The sequence below is a fragment of the Centropristis striata genome, chromosome 10 (genome assembly GCF_030273125.1).
Source record: "Centropristis striata isolate RG_2023a ecotype Rhode Island chromosome 10, C.striata_1.0, whole genome shotgun sequence".
Lineage (NCBI taxonomy): Eukaryota > Metazoa > Chordata > Actinopteri > Perciformes > Serranidae > Centropristis > Centropristis striata.
In genome coordinates, this window is record NC_081526.1 from 15,743,443 (window position 1) to 15,760,352 (window position 16,910).

Sequence of the window (16,910 nt, forward strand, 5' to 3'; positions counted from 1 at the left end):
AGCAAGTGTTGACACAAGCTCAGTTGATTTTTTAACAAGAAACTGCTTTATTCAGTGTTTTAACAAGTTTTATTCACTGGGTCTATTTGTTTGGGAGAGAGGGAGACCTCTGTGGATAATTCGGCTTCCATTAAAAACTTCCGAGATGATTTTCCTGGATGATTAACACTGAACAAATCCTGACAGTAATGACGACAATGGTGGTAAACACAACAACTCCAATGATCCCACGCTGCTTACCGGCACCACCAAACTCCGTATTTTGTTATTGCTTTGATTGAGAGACCCCTAGTGGCAGAAAGTTACACATTTAATGAGAACATTTATATCGAAAAATCCCACAGTCAAGGTGAAATGAAAAATAATATAGTGCTGCAAGATGTCGTATTTTTTTTTTAATAGGATTAGATTTGTCGGTCACATCTTATCTGGAGTTTTTCCTTTCAGGTGTTGTGTTGTTGTGTTGACATGAGGAGAGTTACTATCTTAAGCCCCCCCACTGCCCCACCCCCATATGAAGTGTAATGTGAGGGTCAGCAGCCCATATTTACCTTGTTTGACTTGATACAAAGTGAACAATCATGTGCAGTGATGCAAGTCTCAGTCATACTGAAGCTTTCAACATAGATACAAACACACACACTTCCTCTCACCCACATGCACACACAGGTTGGCCATCCTCTTTAAGAGAGGGCGGGTACCCTTCCTTTCACTGCTGTCTCCCTGTCTCCGGCAGGAGGTTGCCATGGAAACAGGGCTTGACTGGAAACAACAGGAGAGAAAGAAAGAAATCCGGTGCTCTGCCCACCTCTCCACCACTCCTCCTTTGTGTCCCTCGCTCAAAATACCCCTTTCCAACACACGATGCATTTCTAACTAATTACAGGTTTTCTGTAGGGTGGGCGAGCTGGTGACCACTCTGCATGTCTTAGTCTACGACAACAGTTAGAAACCTTTAAAGCAAAAGCTCCAGCAGAGTTGCAGCATGATTTCTGTACCCCCCAGCCCCCCACCCCATAATAACACCATGTCTGCTCCTAACACTAGACCCTTATTATGGGCCATTATGGCCACAGTCTCGGCTGAGAGGACAGGAGAGGTGAAGTCCTGATAGCTTTTATAAAAGCAGCTGGCGTACAGTAACTCAGTGGAAAATGTATCACTATATATTCTGTGTTTGTGATGATTAGAAGCAAGAATAGTTGTTAGGTATTCTGTATTTTGTGTTACTATACCTCTATATAACATAATCAGTCTTTAATCCAGTGGATTTTCAGCAACTTCGCCTTGACAAGTTATCTCGGACAGGTTTTTATCTCTTTTGACATTCATCTCTGGAGTTACCCAGGATGTACGCAGCCTGTGTCCATGGAGACTGAGAGGACAGAGTGGCTGCAGGCTCTGGCAATATATCCAATGAGTTGTCCAGGGGAGAAGTTGTCACAACTTGTGGAGTAGATGTTACTCTGTCATGCAGCTCAAGAGACAGAGACCCCTGCACTTACTGGCCCAGAGGCTCATGGCTAATAGCATGCTGGCTAGTCATGTTGCACGTTTTTACATTTACTGCGCAAAAAGAAAAGAATCAAAGAAGGGACAAAGATAGCTTGCTAATTATCAGGATGTTCTGTGAAAAGAATACAGCATCAAACGGGTGGATTTAGACTTGTGTTGTCTTCAGGCTTTTTATGTGAAAGTTTGTCATTATCATGAATATGATTCTCTGTCAGATGCACATGTACTGGAAGAGAGAGCAGAGTGCACAGCAGAGTGGCACTCATGCATGAACACATACTATCAACTTTGACATGTTAAATATTCACACACACACACACACACACACACACACACACACACACACACACACACACACACACTCAATAACAAATGTAGAAAAGTATACTCTGACTCTCGTGTCTGTGTCCCACCTTCACAGCACATACAGACCACAACAGCCTGTCGCCAAGGCAGATCAAGAGTGACAGCGACGATGACGACCTGCCAAACGTGACCTTGGACAGTGTTAATGAGACCGGCTCCACTGCGCTGTCTATAGCTCGCGCTGTACAAGAGTGAGTATCTCAATCTGTACACATGTGTTGGAAATGTTGAGTCGCCACTGACTTTTCTGCTCTACTTACATTAACAGCTCTAAAAAAATCCTCAAATCTCTGTCTCGCACTGTTATTTCTGTTGCGTGTCATCACAGGAAGATGTTTGGAAGTATGATCTCTATCTCAACACTGCTTACTGTTCGCAGTTGTTAAATTTGGAGTTTCAATTTTGTCTGCTGTTATAGTATTATTAGTGGTATTATTATAGTTGGTGAACTAACTTTAGTTCACATTAGCACTTTAGTTCACATGTCATTGTAGTAACTCACCAACCATACAGATCAAAAAAACTGAAAAAGAGTGTAAAATATCACTGCGAAGGGGCAAACCCGATCCTGAAAAGTGAAGCCAACTTGAGAATGCCTTAAACCTGTATTATTTCAAATGGCCAACAGGGTGACTCCACTGGCTGCAAAAATAGGTCCACTTGTATAGAAGTCAATGAAAAAACAACCCTACTTTTCACTTGATTCATTACCTCAGTTAACCTTCTCATAATGACTTTATATCTTCAGCAATACAGTATGATGTTTATTTTGTAAATAAGGGCCCCATTTAGAGTAGAGAAAATAAAGAAAGAAAACAAAGCAGGGTATGCCTAAGGCGTGGCTACCTATAATTTAGCCCCACCCACTCGTCCAAAAAACACACTTCTTGTTCCAAGATGGTAATGTCCACGGTCGTATACAAACCAATCTGCAACATCACAGTGACTACTTTAAATTCTTTCACTTCATAAGAATCAGTTTAACAGTTATTACAGTATTTTTTGAGAAATGTATTCTAACATCCTAGAATACATGTATATGCAGATATCTGGTAGGGGATTTTATATGAATATTTAGTCCTCTGCATTATATTTACTTTCAGTCTGGGCTGCCTTCCTTTTCTTTGCCATTAGCTATTAGATTTTAGGTCTTAAAATGTAAAGAGAATATCAAATATTTCAAAAGGACATCTAGTTGAGGAAGCATTACAGTATTAAAGTTGTGAAAAGTGTGTCTAAGCTGTACAATTTAACACAATGGACATTGTGTTAAATAATCAGAGCTTGAACATGGCATTACAGAGTTCAGAGTACAGAGGTTTAAAATGTTTCCCCTGACATCGCTCATTGTTAGTCACCCTGGATGAGAACATAATTTACATATAAACCCAGTAAAAAACGCTAGCCTTATGCATTTGCTGTGTCCTTTTGTAACTGCTCTTCAACATTTGGATGTATCTGCGTGGGAGTGCATCTATATGCCTGAATGCATATGGCTCAGACATACTTTATGCCCAGACACCACAACTCCTGTGGTGCCAGTCCATCTGCGTTGAATGTAAAGACTCCCCTCTGCAGTGGAGGACAGCTTATGCAGTGTGGTATCCTGATCAGAAACAGGAAATCAGACGCAGAAATACAGTTGGCTCGCCCCTGCCCTTCTCCCCTGCCGCACATAAACGCAGAACAGTTGCAACCAGCAGTCTGGCCAGACTCAAGATAATTCTCATAGGACTTTTATTTAGACTAACTGTAAGGAAAGTATTCCGGGACTCTGTGAGAATCCTGCTAATGATGAAGCGAGGCTGAGGCTGACGGTAGCCCGACCCCAGCTGGATGTGTTTTGATGGTAACAGTCCAGCCTACAGGGTTATGTACAAGGCACTGTATTGTTTCTTTGAGCATTGCTGGCCGTGTTAACATTTACAGTAATGAAACTAAATGAGTTATTGTGGTGGCACAGTGCAGCACATTGTGGAGAAAGACTTGTTCTCTGGCTGTGCTTGTTCAGAGGTACAAGTAGAGGTTGCCATGTTTCAGGGAAGACACACACACGCATACACACGCACGGATTGGAGGACTCAGGTTTCAATGCAGGTTATTGAAAGGGACAGGCATGCCCCTGAGTGCCACACGTGGGCACCGGGTGGTCAGAGGAGAACAGAGGTTGGCAGGACCCAACCTTTCACTGCCCAAGCTTTCACTATGGAGAGAAATCACCAGCCAGGCTTAGCAATGCCCTGCCAGGGCCTGCCCACACACTCACTTCTCTGTGTGCAAAGTGCAGACTGTGCTGTGTGGAAACTGTGCCCCTGTGTGCTCGCTGTGTATGTGACAGTGCGTGTGAAAAAGTATGCGTGCACGTCCTTAAGTATTAATCCTCCTTGTGTATGTGTGTTTGTACTGTATGCATGCACGTGTTTCTGCACAGTGGACAGAACAGCTGGTTCCAGAAGGAGGTCAGCCATTGTCAACAGGAACACAGACTTGCATGTTTGTCTGTGAAAAACAAAGCAGTCTGTAGTCTTCTTGAGTTACATGCCGGTTTGGTCACATAGAGGAAGAATGTGCATTCTGTATTGACACAACACATGCGCTCCGTGGACATCTGCAGCGCAACAGAAGCCGACAGCACTTATTTGAGACGTATCAGTCCATTGTGTTGCTGTGTTTCTTCCCTTTTTTATTTCGACGTGTGCGCCGCGAGTGTGGAAAGATTTGCTTTATGTAATTTAGTATCCACATTTACACAAGCAGTCATCCAGAGAGCATCAGAGAGGAGAAGTGTAAGGGCGGAGGATGGGAGTGCCTGCAGCTTCAAATCCAGGTATCCATATATAAATAAATGAGTGAAAGGAGAGAGTGTGTCATGTGCTTCTTGGGCAGCCTCCTCCATATTCATGCGTTTCCCTGGGGACGGGTGGATAGGCTATTGTGGGAGAGAGTGCGAGTGAAAGAGAGGAAGACAGTTAGAGAGAGAGACGAGCAGGAGAGAAGGTGTGTGTGTGTGTGTGTGTGTGTGTGTGTGTAGGGGTGGGTTGTCTTTCCTGAAGTTTGGCTGGTCCCCAGGGACCTGGGGGCCACAGAGCAGAGCAGGTGGAGGGAGGGGAGGGGTAGTAGCCTCGGACAGGTACAGGAATGCCCAGTGGGCAGTCTTCCAGTGCGCACACACACACACACAGTCACACACGCTCCCTTTCCTGTTTTCTTGATAAGTCCACTATTATTGTAAGTCTGTTTCAGGAGCGAGAAGCTCTGTGTTGAAAGTAGTCTGTTGTTATGACCTTGTTTACTATGAGGATTTAGATAAACATGTATTGTGTTTGCATTGTGGGAAACCCCTGTTGCAGGTGATACACACACACACACACACACACACACACACACTCTCTCTCTCTCTCTCTCTCTCTCTCTCTCTCTCTCCCTTTCTCTCTGTCTCACTGTCATACTTGTGGAGGAGGGGGGGGGGGGGGGGGGGCAAACAAAGGAACTAAAACAGAGGTCAGCTCTGTTTGAAATCGTTCTCAGCTGTACTTCCTATTTCTCTGTGCTGCTTCGGGAGACACAAACAGACACATTCACACAGCCATGATGCTGTGGTGACACAGGGTTCAAGGCAGTTTGAGTTTGCCCCTGGGCTCACATGAGAAAATAAAACGAATCGATTCTCACAAAAAAAGCCAGGACACATATAGCCAGAGATGTGAAAAAAAGACATAAAGATACAATTTTGTGTGAATAAATACACCCTACTTACAAGTTTGTTTCTTGTTTTCTACATGTTTCCCCTCATTAAATGAGTAAAGTTTTTCAGTTCAGACCACCTCCAACCAGATTTTCTTCATTTTATAAATATACACAGGAAAACGTTCAACTTAAAGGGGACATATTGTGAAAAATATACTTTTTCAGTGCTTCTGTATGTTCTATCTATATGGCTTATAATAACCCACAAACTATGAAATTAGACAACCCATACAGTGTTTTTTGGATTGCTTAGATCAGAAAACATCAGATTCAAAAAGCCATTCCGATTAGCCCTTTCCTGTGTCACATGCAGAAATTCTCTTTCCAGAAATTATGACATGGTTGTCAAGATAAACCACATGCCTTGTTGTGAGCAGTTTCATGTAGGAACTATGTTTCTTTCTAGTATAGTTCCTACATGAAACTGCTCACACAAAGTTTGTTGTTTATCTCGTGTAAAGGGGTCATAATTTCCTGAAAGTGACTGTTGTGTCATCTCTAAAGCTTATATCTCATAACTAAAACCATCTAGATTCATAAATAGGACTTTAGGTAACAGAAATATATATGTATTTTTAATTTTGAGGTAAACCGTCCCTTTCAATGTAAACCAGTCAATCTAGCTGCTGATTTTGCTGATTTTAAATGCACCAACTGAACTCGTGTGAGCACAGAGATCTTTTGCTAAATACATTGAGCCTGCTGATATAAATAGCAGTTCAAGGCTGCTTGTAGCATCTTTCAGGAAGTAGTGGTGGAACCTTCTCAACCCACAGAGAAGCATGAAAATCTTTCAGCTGTAGTTAAAATATGCCAAACTATGAGATTTGTTTGCAGGACAGGCAACATGAAAATCTTGAAGTTGATACTTGCATTTATGGCTGCAACAAAACCTCATTTACTGTTGATTATTTAGTCCGTTATCGTTCAGCCTTAGTATGTCGAAAAATAGAGAAAATTGTCTGTCACAGTTTCCCAAACAATATCTTCAAATGTCAAATTTTGGCAAGCAATAGTTGCCTTCGTTATAATTACATGCTATGATTTCTATTTCTATATATCTTAATTGTATCTCTTTCTTAAATATTTGAATTTGGTTTTCTCTTATTATTTCTCAATTCAGTTTCTTTTCTGTTGTGACCTGATCTGACATGGGCCATTAAAATGCCATAAGTTGATTTTACAGTTTGTAACTGATTATGCTGTTTCGTTGGTAAATGCTTGTAATTTCTGTACTGCGGTGAGGACTGAAGATCACTAATCTATAGCATGTCTCACAGTAGGACATTTCTATGAGTACCCAAAATAGATTAAACCAGAAATCTGTCTTTGACATCTTGTAATGGAGCAGTAATGACGACAAAATTATCACCAGCAGTGGAGAAACGGTTGTTGCACGTTACATCAATTAATAAACAATGAGTAATGAGCCGTCGGCCGTTCTTTGTTTTAGAACCTGTTGTACTCAGACCTTTCTAAATTATATCATAATCTTGGAGTCACTTCATGGATGAAGTCAGAATGTAAACATCCGTGTCATCTGCTAGATGTCTGAGCTCAGAGTGTTTCCACTGTAAATACTTCCTCACACACACACACACACACACACACACACACACACACTGTACAAAAGAAGTGGATATAGGCTCCAGATATGAACATTTAAGCCAATACAGAACTGCCTTAAACCTGCATTTTTTTCTTATGGCCAGCAGGAGGCGACTCCACTAATTGAATAAAATAAATCCTGTATCGAAGTCTAAGAGAAATCCTGTCCTATCGCTAGCTTGATTTATTACACCAGTAAGATTTTCCTAATGAGTGTATGGTCCTTATCACTATTTCAATACAGCATGATATGCATTTTGTAAATAAGGCTCCCATTTAGAGGAAAATAGGCGATAAAGCAGGGTATACTTGACAGTTGACAAGATGCTACCACCATGACGTGTCAATCAGAAGAGATACATTGCAATCTCTATCCATGGAACTGTGTACATTTGTTTTGGTTTATCTTGAATGATGGAAGCCTGGAGCCAGGTGCAGTCAGATTGTCAGTATAGATTGGGGCGCGTGTAGTGTCTTGAGTCACCTTTATGTCCGAATATGGTCCCTTATGAATCCATAAAGCGAAAATAAGATTAACTGATTACCATTTATAATAAGCAATAGTAAACTAGACTAAACTAAACACATTAACCTGATCAAATATAAGAAATAGAAATAAGTAAGTATTTAAATAAAATGAAGATAAAAACAACAACAATATAAAATGTAATATCAGTCTTAAAAATATAGATATATGTACAAATTAGGATAAAATCGAAACATGGAAATATAGTAATACATTTGAAGTAAATAGAGATATGCACAAATACGAACATATATAACAACAGTGTTACACTTAGAGAGAGAGAGAGGAAGAGAGAGAGAGAGAGAGGGAGAGAGGGAGAGTCCACTTCATATCTGACCCGTGTGCTCATTTCCTGTGCAGCTTCAGATTGGCGGTAAGCCAAGAGCAACAGGTGATCTGTATGTGTGTGTGTTTTTTCTGCATTTCTGTGTATTTGTGTAGCCTGTGTGTATCTTGATTGCATGTGTATATCAGTATTTGACAGATCGTGCTTCGGTGAAACACCGAGCGACAGGAAGTGGCTTGTGTGTGGTGGAGACAGTTCACTGCAGGGCCTGTCTGGCGGCCCCTGCTCCTCTTTAAAATCCCCCTCACACGACCAAAGCTGTTCCTTTCGTGGGCTCCTTCCTTCCCCTTTCCTCCTTCACCTGTTTCTCAGTATCCACACCAGACACTCTGAGACCTGAAAGAAAAGCAACTGTGCTCCATCACCGCTGACACATATCCCACAGATATTACAACCCCCCCACCCACCCACCCCCCCGCCACTAAACAGAGATCTTCTTGTTTTCCATCTCTATCTCTTTCTTACCCATTTGTTGTATGTGTGCAGCAGTCATGTGTTTATCGCTGTGTGAACGCTTCTTACTGCTGAGAATGAGACATGAACTACTGACCGTCTACCACAACCCTTTTTTTTTCTTGTTCCTTCCTGGATTTCTTTGTGTGTGTGTGTGCACAATATTATATTCAGAGAAGTGATGCGTGAGCAAATTTAAGATTTCCCACAGATATGATCGGACATTGCAAATACATACACAAAGTCTCGCATGCAAAAGCACACACACACACACACACACACACACACACACACACACTTTGCTACAGGGCTCCGCTGTTGGATGTGACAAATTATATAATCAACAGTGATATTGACTAGTTAATGGAGAGGAAATGCCATGCAAGAATGTATTGATGACAGAAATAACTCCAAAGTCATTAACCTTATTGAACAACATTGAGATAAAACTCCTTTATCCCTCTGCCTATGATAGATGAAAATATAGGAGCAGAAAGAATACCAGCCTTCTTACCTCATCCACTTCCTCAGAGCTAATGTACTGCAGTGTTACACTGCCACCTGCTGGCAAAGATACTTTACCACCTTACATTGTAACTGTCTGTATGATTAAACCCTATAGCAGGGATCATCCACTACATTAAAGAACCATTTTTTCTGCTGGACTTTCAAATAAAGAATAAGAAGAAATAATGTACTTATGCCTTGTTAGCCTATCGCTCTTTGATACTCTCAGTTTCTTACTAAATTAATGCTATTTCTATTTGCCTATATCAGTGTCAACAGACTCCTACAAAACATGGAAAATCCATAATGATAACTAGATACTTCACTAGAAAATGCTCTCAGACTTCCACCAAGGTGGCAGTTTACGGAGGAATGATGGTTAAAAACTGAAAACATCAAATGTAAACGCCATTGTAAATATGCTAATATGCTAATATGCTGGGCTGGAAGCTTTGGGCCGCAACTTAATAATTGCTGCCTTATAGTATACTTTACATACTTCACTTGTTTTACTCCCACATAAACGATGCCTTCCTTTTTTTACATGCGTAAGTTAGCAGCAGTTAATATCAAATTCAAATATAATCATGTAACCAAAAAACTGTATACACACCGCAGGATCAACTCTTGGACCAGAACACTGACAATGTTTGTCTCCCAACCGCAACATTTTTAACCAGTGATGCAAAGGGTATCCTGTTAAAAATGTAACAAGTAGATGGAACTCATTAACTTAATCAAAGTATTGTTATTTATTACATTTCAATACTTTGCAGACAATTATTTTACACTGGGCAATAAAGCTGAAAAGTCCTAAAAACATGGTGGTGCTGGAATATATAATGTGTCTGATTGTGGTTGACATGTAGAGGTTTCCTCAGGTTTGACATCAAGAAATTTAACCAGTGGTTTACAAGCTTTATGCTGTACAGTAATGGCAGACTCTGGTCTCTTAGAGCAATGTGAATTGATATGATTGGTGGACGAGAGGCAATGCAAATTCAGATGAGAGAACTAATCAGAAAGGACGCTCAAAATGTTGAATTGTCCAAAAATATGCCAAAAGAAGGCATTCATGCATGAAAAGATGCAAATCAACTGAATGAATGATGAATTTGACACTTTTCACCCTGTATCAACCATATGCGATATGTTTCAGTACGTTTTATTACAATAAAGTAGATTCATACTGGGATTTTAAATTTGTATTTCACACTGTAGGCCTTGAAAAATGATGTTCCCTGTTAGGAGCACTTTATGTTTGTGATTAATAAATCAGTCTAACATTTCGACAATTTTCGACATCTCGACTGTGTGTTTGTTGTTGTTTTTTCCTGTGCGATTATGCATGTATGTCTGGGTGTGTTTATGTGTTTGTCTAAACTAGGTATTTTGAATTGTACATATTTTTCTTTTTATATTTATATTTTTATAGACTCTTAAATGTTGCACTTACTGGAGAGCACTGAATTTCGTTGTACATGTGACAATGACAAATAAAGACCTATTCTATCTATTTGAGTGATTGCATGATGGATGAGGTTCCAGCTATGTTTGAAGTTGCGTAAACGCTTTCTAATGTAACCAAAGCATATACAACTAAAATGCAATTACATCTAGTAGTATTACATCTAATAGGCCTAGTGTTAATACTAGTGCCAATTATATTATGTTGTTGATAAATTATAAGTGAGTTCATTTGAAAATTGGTAATTTCAAAGAAAGATGAGTATAATTGTACTGATGTCAACCTCATAGTCTTATAATAATATTTTTATGTTTGTTTTTTTCTTCTGTTACAGCTCCATGTCCCCGTTCAGTATTGACAGCATACGGCGCCCCCGGAGGTCAGAGTCACCGGATTCCAAAAAGAGAAGAATTCACAGATGTGACTTTGAGGGCTGCAATAAGGTGTACACCAAAAGTTCCCATTTAAAAGCACACCGGAGGACGCATACAGGTCAGTAGGTCTCAGCGTGTTCGCTTAAATGCTTTTATTTAATAAAATTTAATTATTTTATTTTATTATGTTGTTTGCTCATCCTGTCTGACATTAAAATTCTCAGAAAGTGTTTGCCGGTGCCACTGGCTTGCAAATATGTAACACAGGAAGTGGTGGAAGCAGTCCTGCATTCAAAACTTACTGAAGTAAAAGTACAAAAGTATCAGCATCAAAATGTACTTAAAGTATCAAAAGTAAAAGTTCTCATATACAGAACTCAGATTGTTATATAAATTCTTAGTATATTATTGTATTTTTATTATTGATGTATTTATGTTAGCAGACTTTTACTGTTTTCCAGGTAGGGCACATTTTAACTACTTAATATACTTATGTGGTTTAATTCATAAACATATAATAATTTTAAATGTATCAAATTGTATTACATTTTTACCTTAAAACTAACTTAAACTGTCACCTTAATGTAGTGGTGTAAAAAGTACAAAATTTACTTCAAAATTTAGTGTAGTAGAAGTATACAGTACTCTACTTGAGTATTTCCCCATATGTAACTTTACATATGTGGAAATACTCAAGTAGAGTACTGTACTTCAAAATTGTACTTTAGTAAAGTGTTGAGTAAATGTACTTTGTTACATTCCACCATTCCACCTGAAAACAGGTTGTATTGAGCTGTGGTTTTACTGAAAACCAATTTTTGAGTCTGAGGCCCTGTTTACACGAGGACGCTTGCGGGTAAAAACGACAAAATATTTTATCGGAAGTGCCTTTCGTTTAGACGGTGACGGCGTTTTTGGGGCTTAAAGACGCAAAAATCTGAAACCACCCTCCAAAGTGGAAAAGTTAAATACGCTCCGCCGTAGCGTGTCCGTCTACACTGCCAAGACGCAAAACTCTGCTCAGATCTGCTCATGTCACGTATGTGTTTACGTCACATACATGCTCCAGTACAGGAAAATAAACAAACGTGGGATTATTTCCATGCGTCGGACATTCAAGCTGCTCTGGCAGCTCTAATAAACTTACAGGAGTCTTTCCACCAAATGTACAGGATATGTAGAGATAGTATTAGTGAACAGAGAAGGATCTGTAATTACCTCTATCACATTTTGGATGCAGCAATTTGCGAGCCAGACGGCTGTGAACGAGACCTGGGAGATCTAGTGGATGGTGGATAACTTTGTGGAAGGAGTAGCTGATGAAAATGTGTGGCGTGAAAACTTCCACATGCCCAAAGGTGCTCTTATCGCTTTAAGTGATGCCGCCTGGCATGCATACAATCGAATTTCACACACTTTTGCGTCATCGTATGCACGCAGATTTCCTCCCGAAAATGCTCGTCTAAACGAGGAATAAAAAATGAAGACGCGACGCCACTTTTGCGTCTTCTGTTCAGCTGTTCTCGTGTGAACGTAGCCTTAGTCAGTTTCAAGAAGTTATCAGGTCAAAGGTCAATGCCGAATCAAGACTGAAACAAGAACAATTAGAAAAAAAAGACAAAAAAAATGCACAAAATGAATTCTTAATAACGCATCATGGCCAAAGTATGGCCACTGGTAGAGTCACATTACTGACCATGTGATCTGATCATACTCTGTGTTTTCTGTGTTCCTCTGCAGGGGAAAAGCCATACAAATGCACCTGGGACGGCTGCACGTGGAAGTTTGCCCGCTCCGACGAGCTGACGAGGCATTACAGAAAACACACGGGGGTAAAGCCCTTCAAGTGCGCAGACTGTGACCGCAGCTTCTCCAGATCTGACCACCTGGCCCTGCACCGGCGGAGACACATGCTGGTGTGAAGCTGACGGAGAGAGATTTTAAAAAATAAAAGCAAAGAGAGAGAGAAAGATCAATGGAAACAGACACATACAACCACAGGCAGCCGGGGGAGCGGGATCTCCCTATGAATGTTTGTCAGCTGGCCTGGACGCACACACACGTACACACACACACAGATGCACACACACACTCTCATCCGTCACAAGGAGAGAAGATCGAGAGGTGCACAGGGCTTGTGGAGCACAAAACAGGGTCACTTCTGGATCCTCTTTGGGTTGGAAGGAATCGACGGCAGGATCTGTTATTGTTATTCTTTGAAGTATAATAGGGAACTGTCTTTTACAGCACTGTTTGTAAATGTTTCACTTTGATTTTTAAAGATGAACTCGCACTCTTTATTTGGACAAAAAAAAATATATAATGCAATCGCAAACAGTCTCTTTTTTGGTATCTTTCTTTTCATTATTGTTCAAATGGCTGCTTTTCCAGCACTCATAATGTGAAAGACCCCATTGTATGGAATGGATTTCCTGTGTGAGCAGAGAGATGTGAGGCCTGGACTGGAACACAGGAAAAGGACTTGGGCCTAGTTGGAGTTACAGGCAGTATTGTTGCGCCTTGCCTCCCTGTGAGTCTGATTTGTGACCAGCAGAGGGCGCCACTGCATCACGGATGGTTTCCTTTGCCCTGCTGGAGCCTGCTGTTACACCGGGGCATCCCATACGGAAGCTCAAAGAGGGCTGGACTTTCACCTGTCTCATCGCCAGCAAACATTTAACATTACATACAAAAATTAACTCAAAAAGCCACAACCTGAACGCCATCAACACGCCCACTTTTAAAGATATTCATTGCTTTATTCCAAACAATGAAAATTGGACACGCATATCATCACACCAGCAAGAAAACACACTGTTTATGACGCGCTCACAGGGCCGGACAACCCCAAAATCTCATCAGTGCTATTCTTTATGTTGAGCCTCTTGAAAGCATTTCTTAAAAAAAAAAATCTTTGGTGGAATTTGTGCTGTGATTAGCAATCAGTAAAGTGCAATCTTAAAGGATAAATATACTTTTAGTATGACAACGTTTTTGTTTATGGAATCTTGCTTCTTCTTCTTTTTTTTTCTTTCTGTTTTTTTAATGCCTGCTTATTGCTTATGTTTGATTCAGAAAAATACAACCCCTCATGTACAGTGAACTTTGAAACAATCAGAGGAGATATCCAGTATGTGAAAAAAAAAAAATAGAGGCACCTTACAGACTCATGCTTTCATTCTGTCCCGATCGATCTGTTTTTTTAATTTTTTTTATTATTCAGCTCTGTTTTTCTCAGCTGGGTTTGATAGTGAAAGGAACTCACGTTGTGGTTTTTGCACAGCGGCACTTGACCATAAGCTGAAACGGACATCGGCTGCAGTGTTACAGGGGTCGTGTGCTACCTAGTATACAATACAGAAGAGCAATACCTACGGAACAAAGTCATGCTCCTTTGTTCTGTTTGCTGATGTCAATATCGGAGGAGAAGTTTCTAACTGTCTCCTCACTCTGTACCGCGACTCCCCTCTGTTTGATAGGTTCATAGCTCCAGCACAAGGTTCTAAATCTGATGTGTCTCAGTTAGTGAGTTACTCTGAATTGTTTTATTTTGTGTGTGTCTCAAATACCGGAAGTCACTTGAAATGTTCTCACCTCAGACCAGATATATGTTTGATTTACCTGAGATTTGGCTATTTAAAATGCTAAAAAAAAAATGGAGGAATCACACATGCATACATGTATAAAAAAATACATATGAATACATGAATACATTATGTATGTACAGTACATTTCAGAGTTACTGGCAGAAATATGTTATCTCTGAGATAACATCACTTAACCTTAATCAATAATTTTAATTAAAAAGTCCTTTTTTATAGTCATAATAACAGATATTTTTAGAGTATTTCCAATACTCTTCATGCCGTGTAAGACCGGCGGACATAAACTCCGAGCATCAGGCCATCCCATAATATTTGATAGTGCTGCTAAATGCACTTATTGGACCGTAGCCAGTAAAAAGAAACGGCAACCTTTTTTGATAATAGCACCTTGAAATCCACACACACACATCACACACACACACACACACACACACACACACACACACACACACACACACACACACTACACACAAATTCGTGCACACACTGCATTGAACATCCTCACTTTCAGTAAAGTAGCCAAATCCAGGAAATCATTTCCACACATGCACCCAATGTATGTGACATCCATTTGAATAGTAATGTCTGTCATCATTATTTATGTATTTTGTTTGCGCACATGTCATTATGCCCAGTTGTATTATCATTTTGGCAAAAAAGCATATCAGCACCTTGTTTGTTTATGAGTATGATTTTCAAAATTATTTTATTTCAGATGTCAATTTATAAAACAAATAATCATCATCATATTTTATCCTCCATATATTGTATACGAACATTTTATTATTGAGGGGCACTTCATCTTTGCATATAACTCTTTTTTTTCTTCTGTAAAAAGGATCTTTTGAAATGTTGTAATATATGTGATAGTGAAGATAAAAACTTATTACAAAGTTCTACAGCCTGTATATACATTGGAAAAATAGGGCTTTTGATTAGTAGATGCAGGAAATACATTTATACATGTAAAGTCTTTTTTCAGAGACTGTAATTTATCTAATTTGATATACAGTGAAATGGGGCTACTGGTATCCATCATGTAAATTATCATATGTGATGTTATAGAACAGTTTGCTTTCTTTGGTTTGTGGTCAAATAAGTTCACGATCAAATCATTTTTATTCCCGAGGCTGAACCAGTGTTTGCTATAATCAACAAATTATTTATATACATTGACCGTATCAAGGTACTCGATTCCCTGTTTTGCTATTTTGCTATACCTGGACAAGAAATTATATTGATCAAGCACATATCAACAACACGTGTACTCTTCAGTGTATGACGTTGCATGCCTTAATACACCAGTTTTTTTGCTCAATTCAATTAGACTTGAATATGGTGTCTCCACAGGACAGGGTGTGTTATATTTCAGCATCTCTTTCCTCATTTTCAAAGCATAATTTTGTAACGGTAACCAGGGTCAAAGTTATGCAATAATAATAATAATAATAATGAATAGTGCCTCATATTGCAAAACTTGTAATATTAACTGCTGTGTGCAGAGTTTGGATTTCAACATGTGTGCTCAAATTAATAAATATCCAATGGGAAACTTGGGGTAAATTTTGAACAAAAAAAGCACAGACAACATTATGCAAGTCGGACCTTTAATGTTTCACTTTCTTTTCGCACTGAGCCTTATGCCATTGTGTCAAATGCAGCATCCTCCCATAACACTTTCCCCGGCTGTTTATAGCTTGCGTTATTACTTTTGCTTGCAATAAGTCACTTCCTCTAAGGGGAACCAAACTGAGTTACAAAGGCCTCTTGATGTTTCAGCTTCATCACATGAATTCAACATGGAGGATAATGAGGAATCTTGTGGCTGGGACTCCGGCTGTAGAGCGACGCCTTTGTTAATGAATACTGATCTTACACTTCTCTATCAGTTCAATATCTATTTTTACTTTCTGTGTAACATCTGCCTTTGATTTCCTGGTTTTGAAAAGTTTAAGTAGTGAAGCCAATGCCTATGTTTCAAGTTTGCTGATATTACGTACAGTAATCGTCGTTCCTGTATTTATGTAAAGTGAGTGTAGTGTAAATATATTCAGATCTTTTCATTCTTACCGTTTAAAAAAATAAAAAAATAAAAAATGTGATATTGCTCAGCATCGCTTCAAAAAGGGAGATTCTGCTCATGGAATTCCACATCTGTAAAAGAAAATTTTTAATCCTGATATTTTTCAAAAACTTCAAGAACAGGTGTCCTTTTTTTTCTGTTACGGTTTTCTTTTCTTTCCGAGAGTTGTTTAAGTATCCAGTCAGTGTTTTGCCTTTTTCTCTGTATTTTTCATATGGATGGAGCTGTGAAATTAAAATAAGTTCAAACATATACATGTATATTAATATGAATGGAGGCATGAAGGTTAATAAAGTTGCATTTTGTATGTAA

General features: G+C 39.5%; 1 protein-coding gene across 4 annotated transcripts in view; it reads left to right on the forward strand.

Moving 5' to 3' along the window:
• The window catches only part of klf12b (Kruppel like factor 12b), a 44,342-nt gene extending 27,432 nt beyond the window's left edge, over nucleotides 1-16,910 (forward strand). For all 4 annotated transcript variants that reach the window (XM_059342622.1, XM_059342625.1, XM_059342621.1 and 1 more), the window contains 3 exons: nucleotides 1,937-2,072; nucleotides 10,871-11,028; nucleotides 12,651-16,910. In XM_059342622.1, coding sequence (XP_059198605.1) covers nucleotides 1,937-2,072; nucleotides 10,871-11,028; nucleotides 12,651-12,832 — 476 coding nt within the window. In that variant the 3' untranslated portion in view covers nucleotides 12,833-16,910. The remainder of the gene's footprint in view (nucleotides 1-1,936; nucleotides 2,073-10,870; nucleotides 11,029-12,650) is intronic.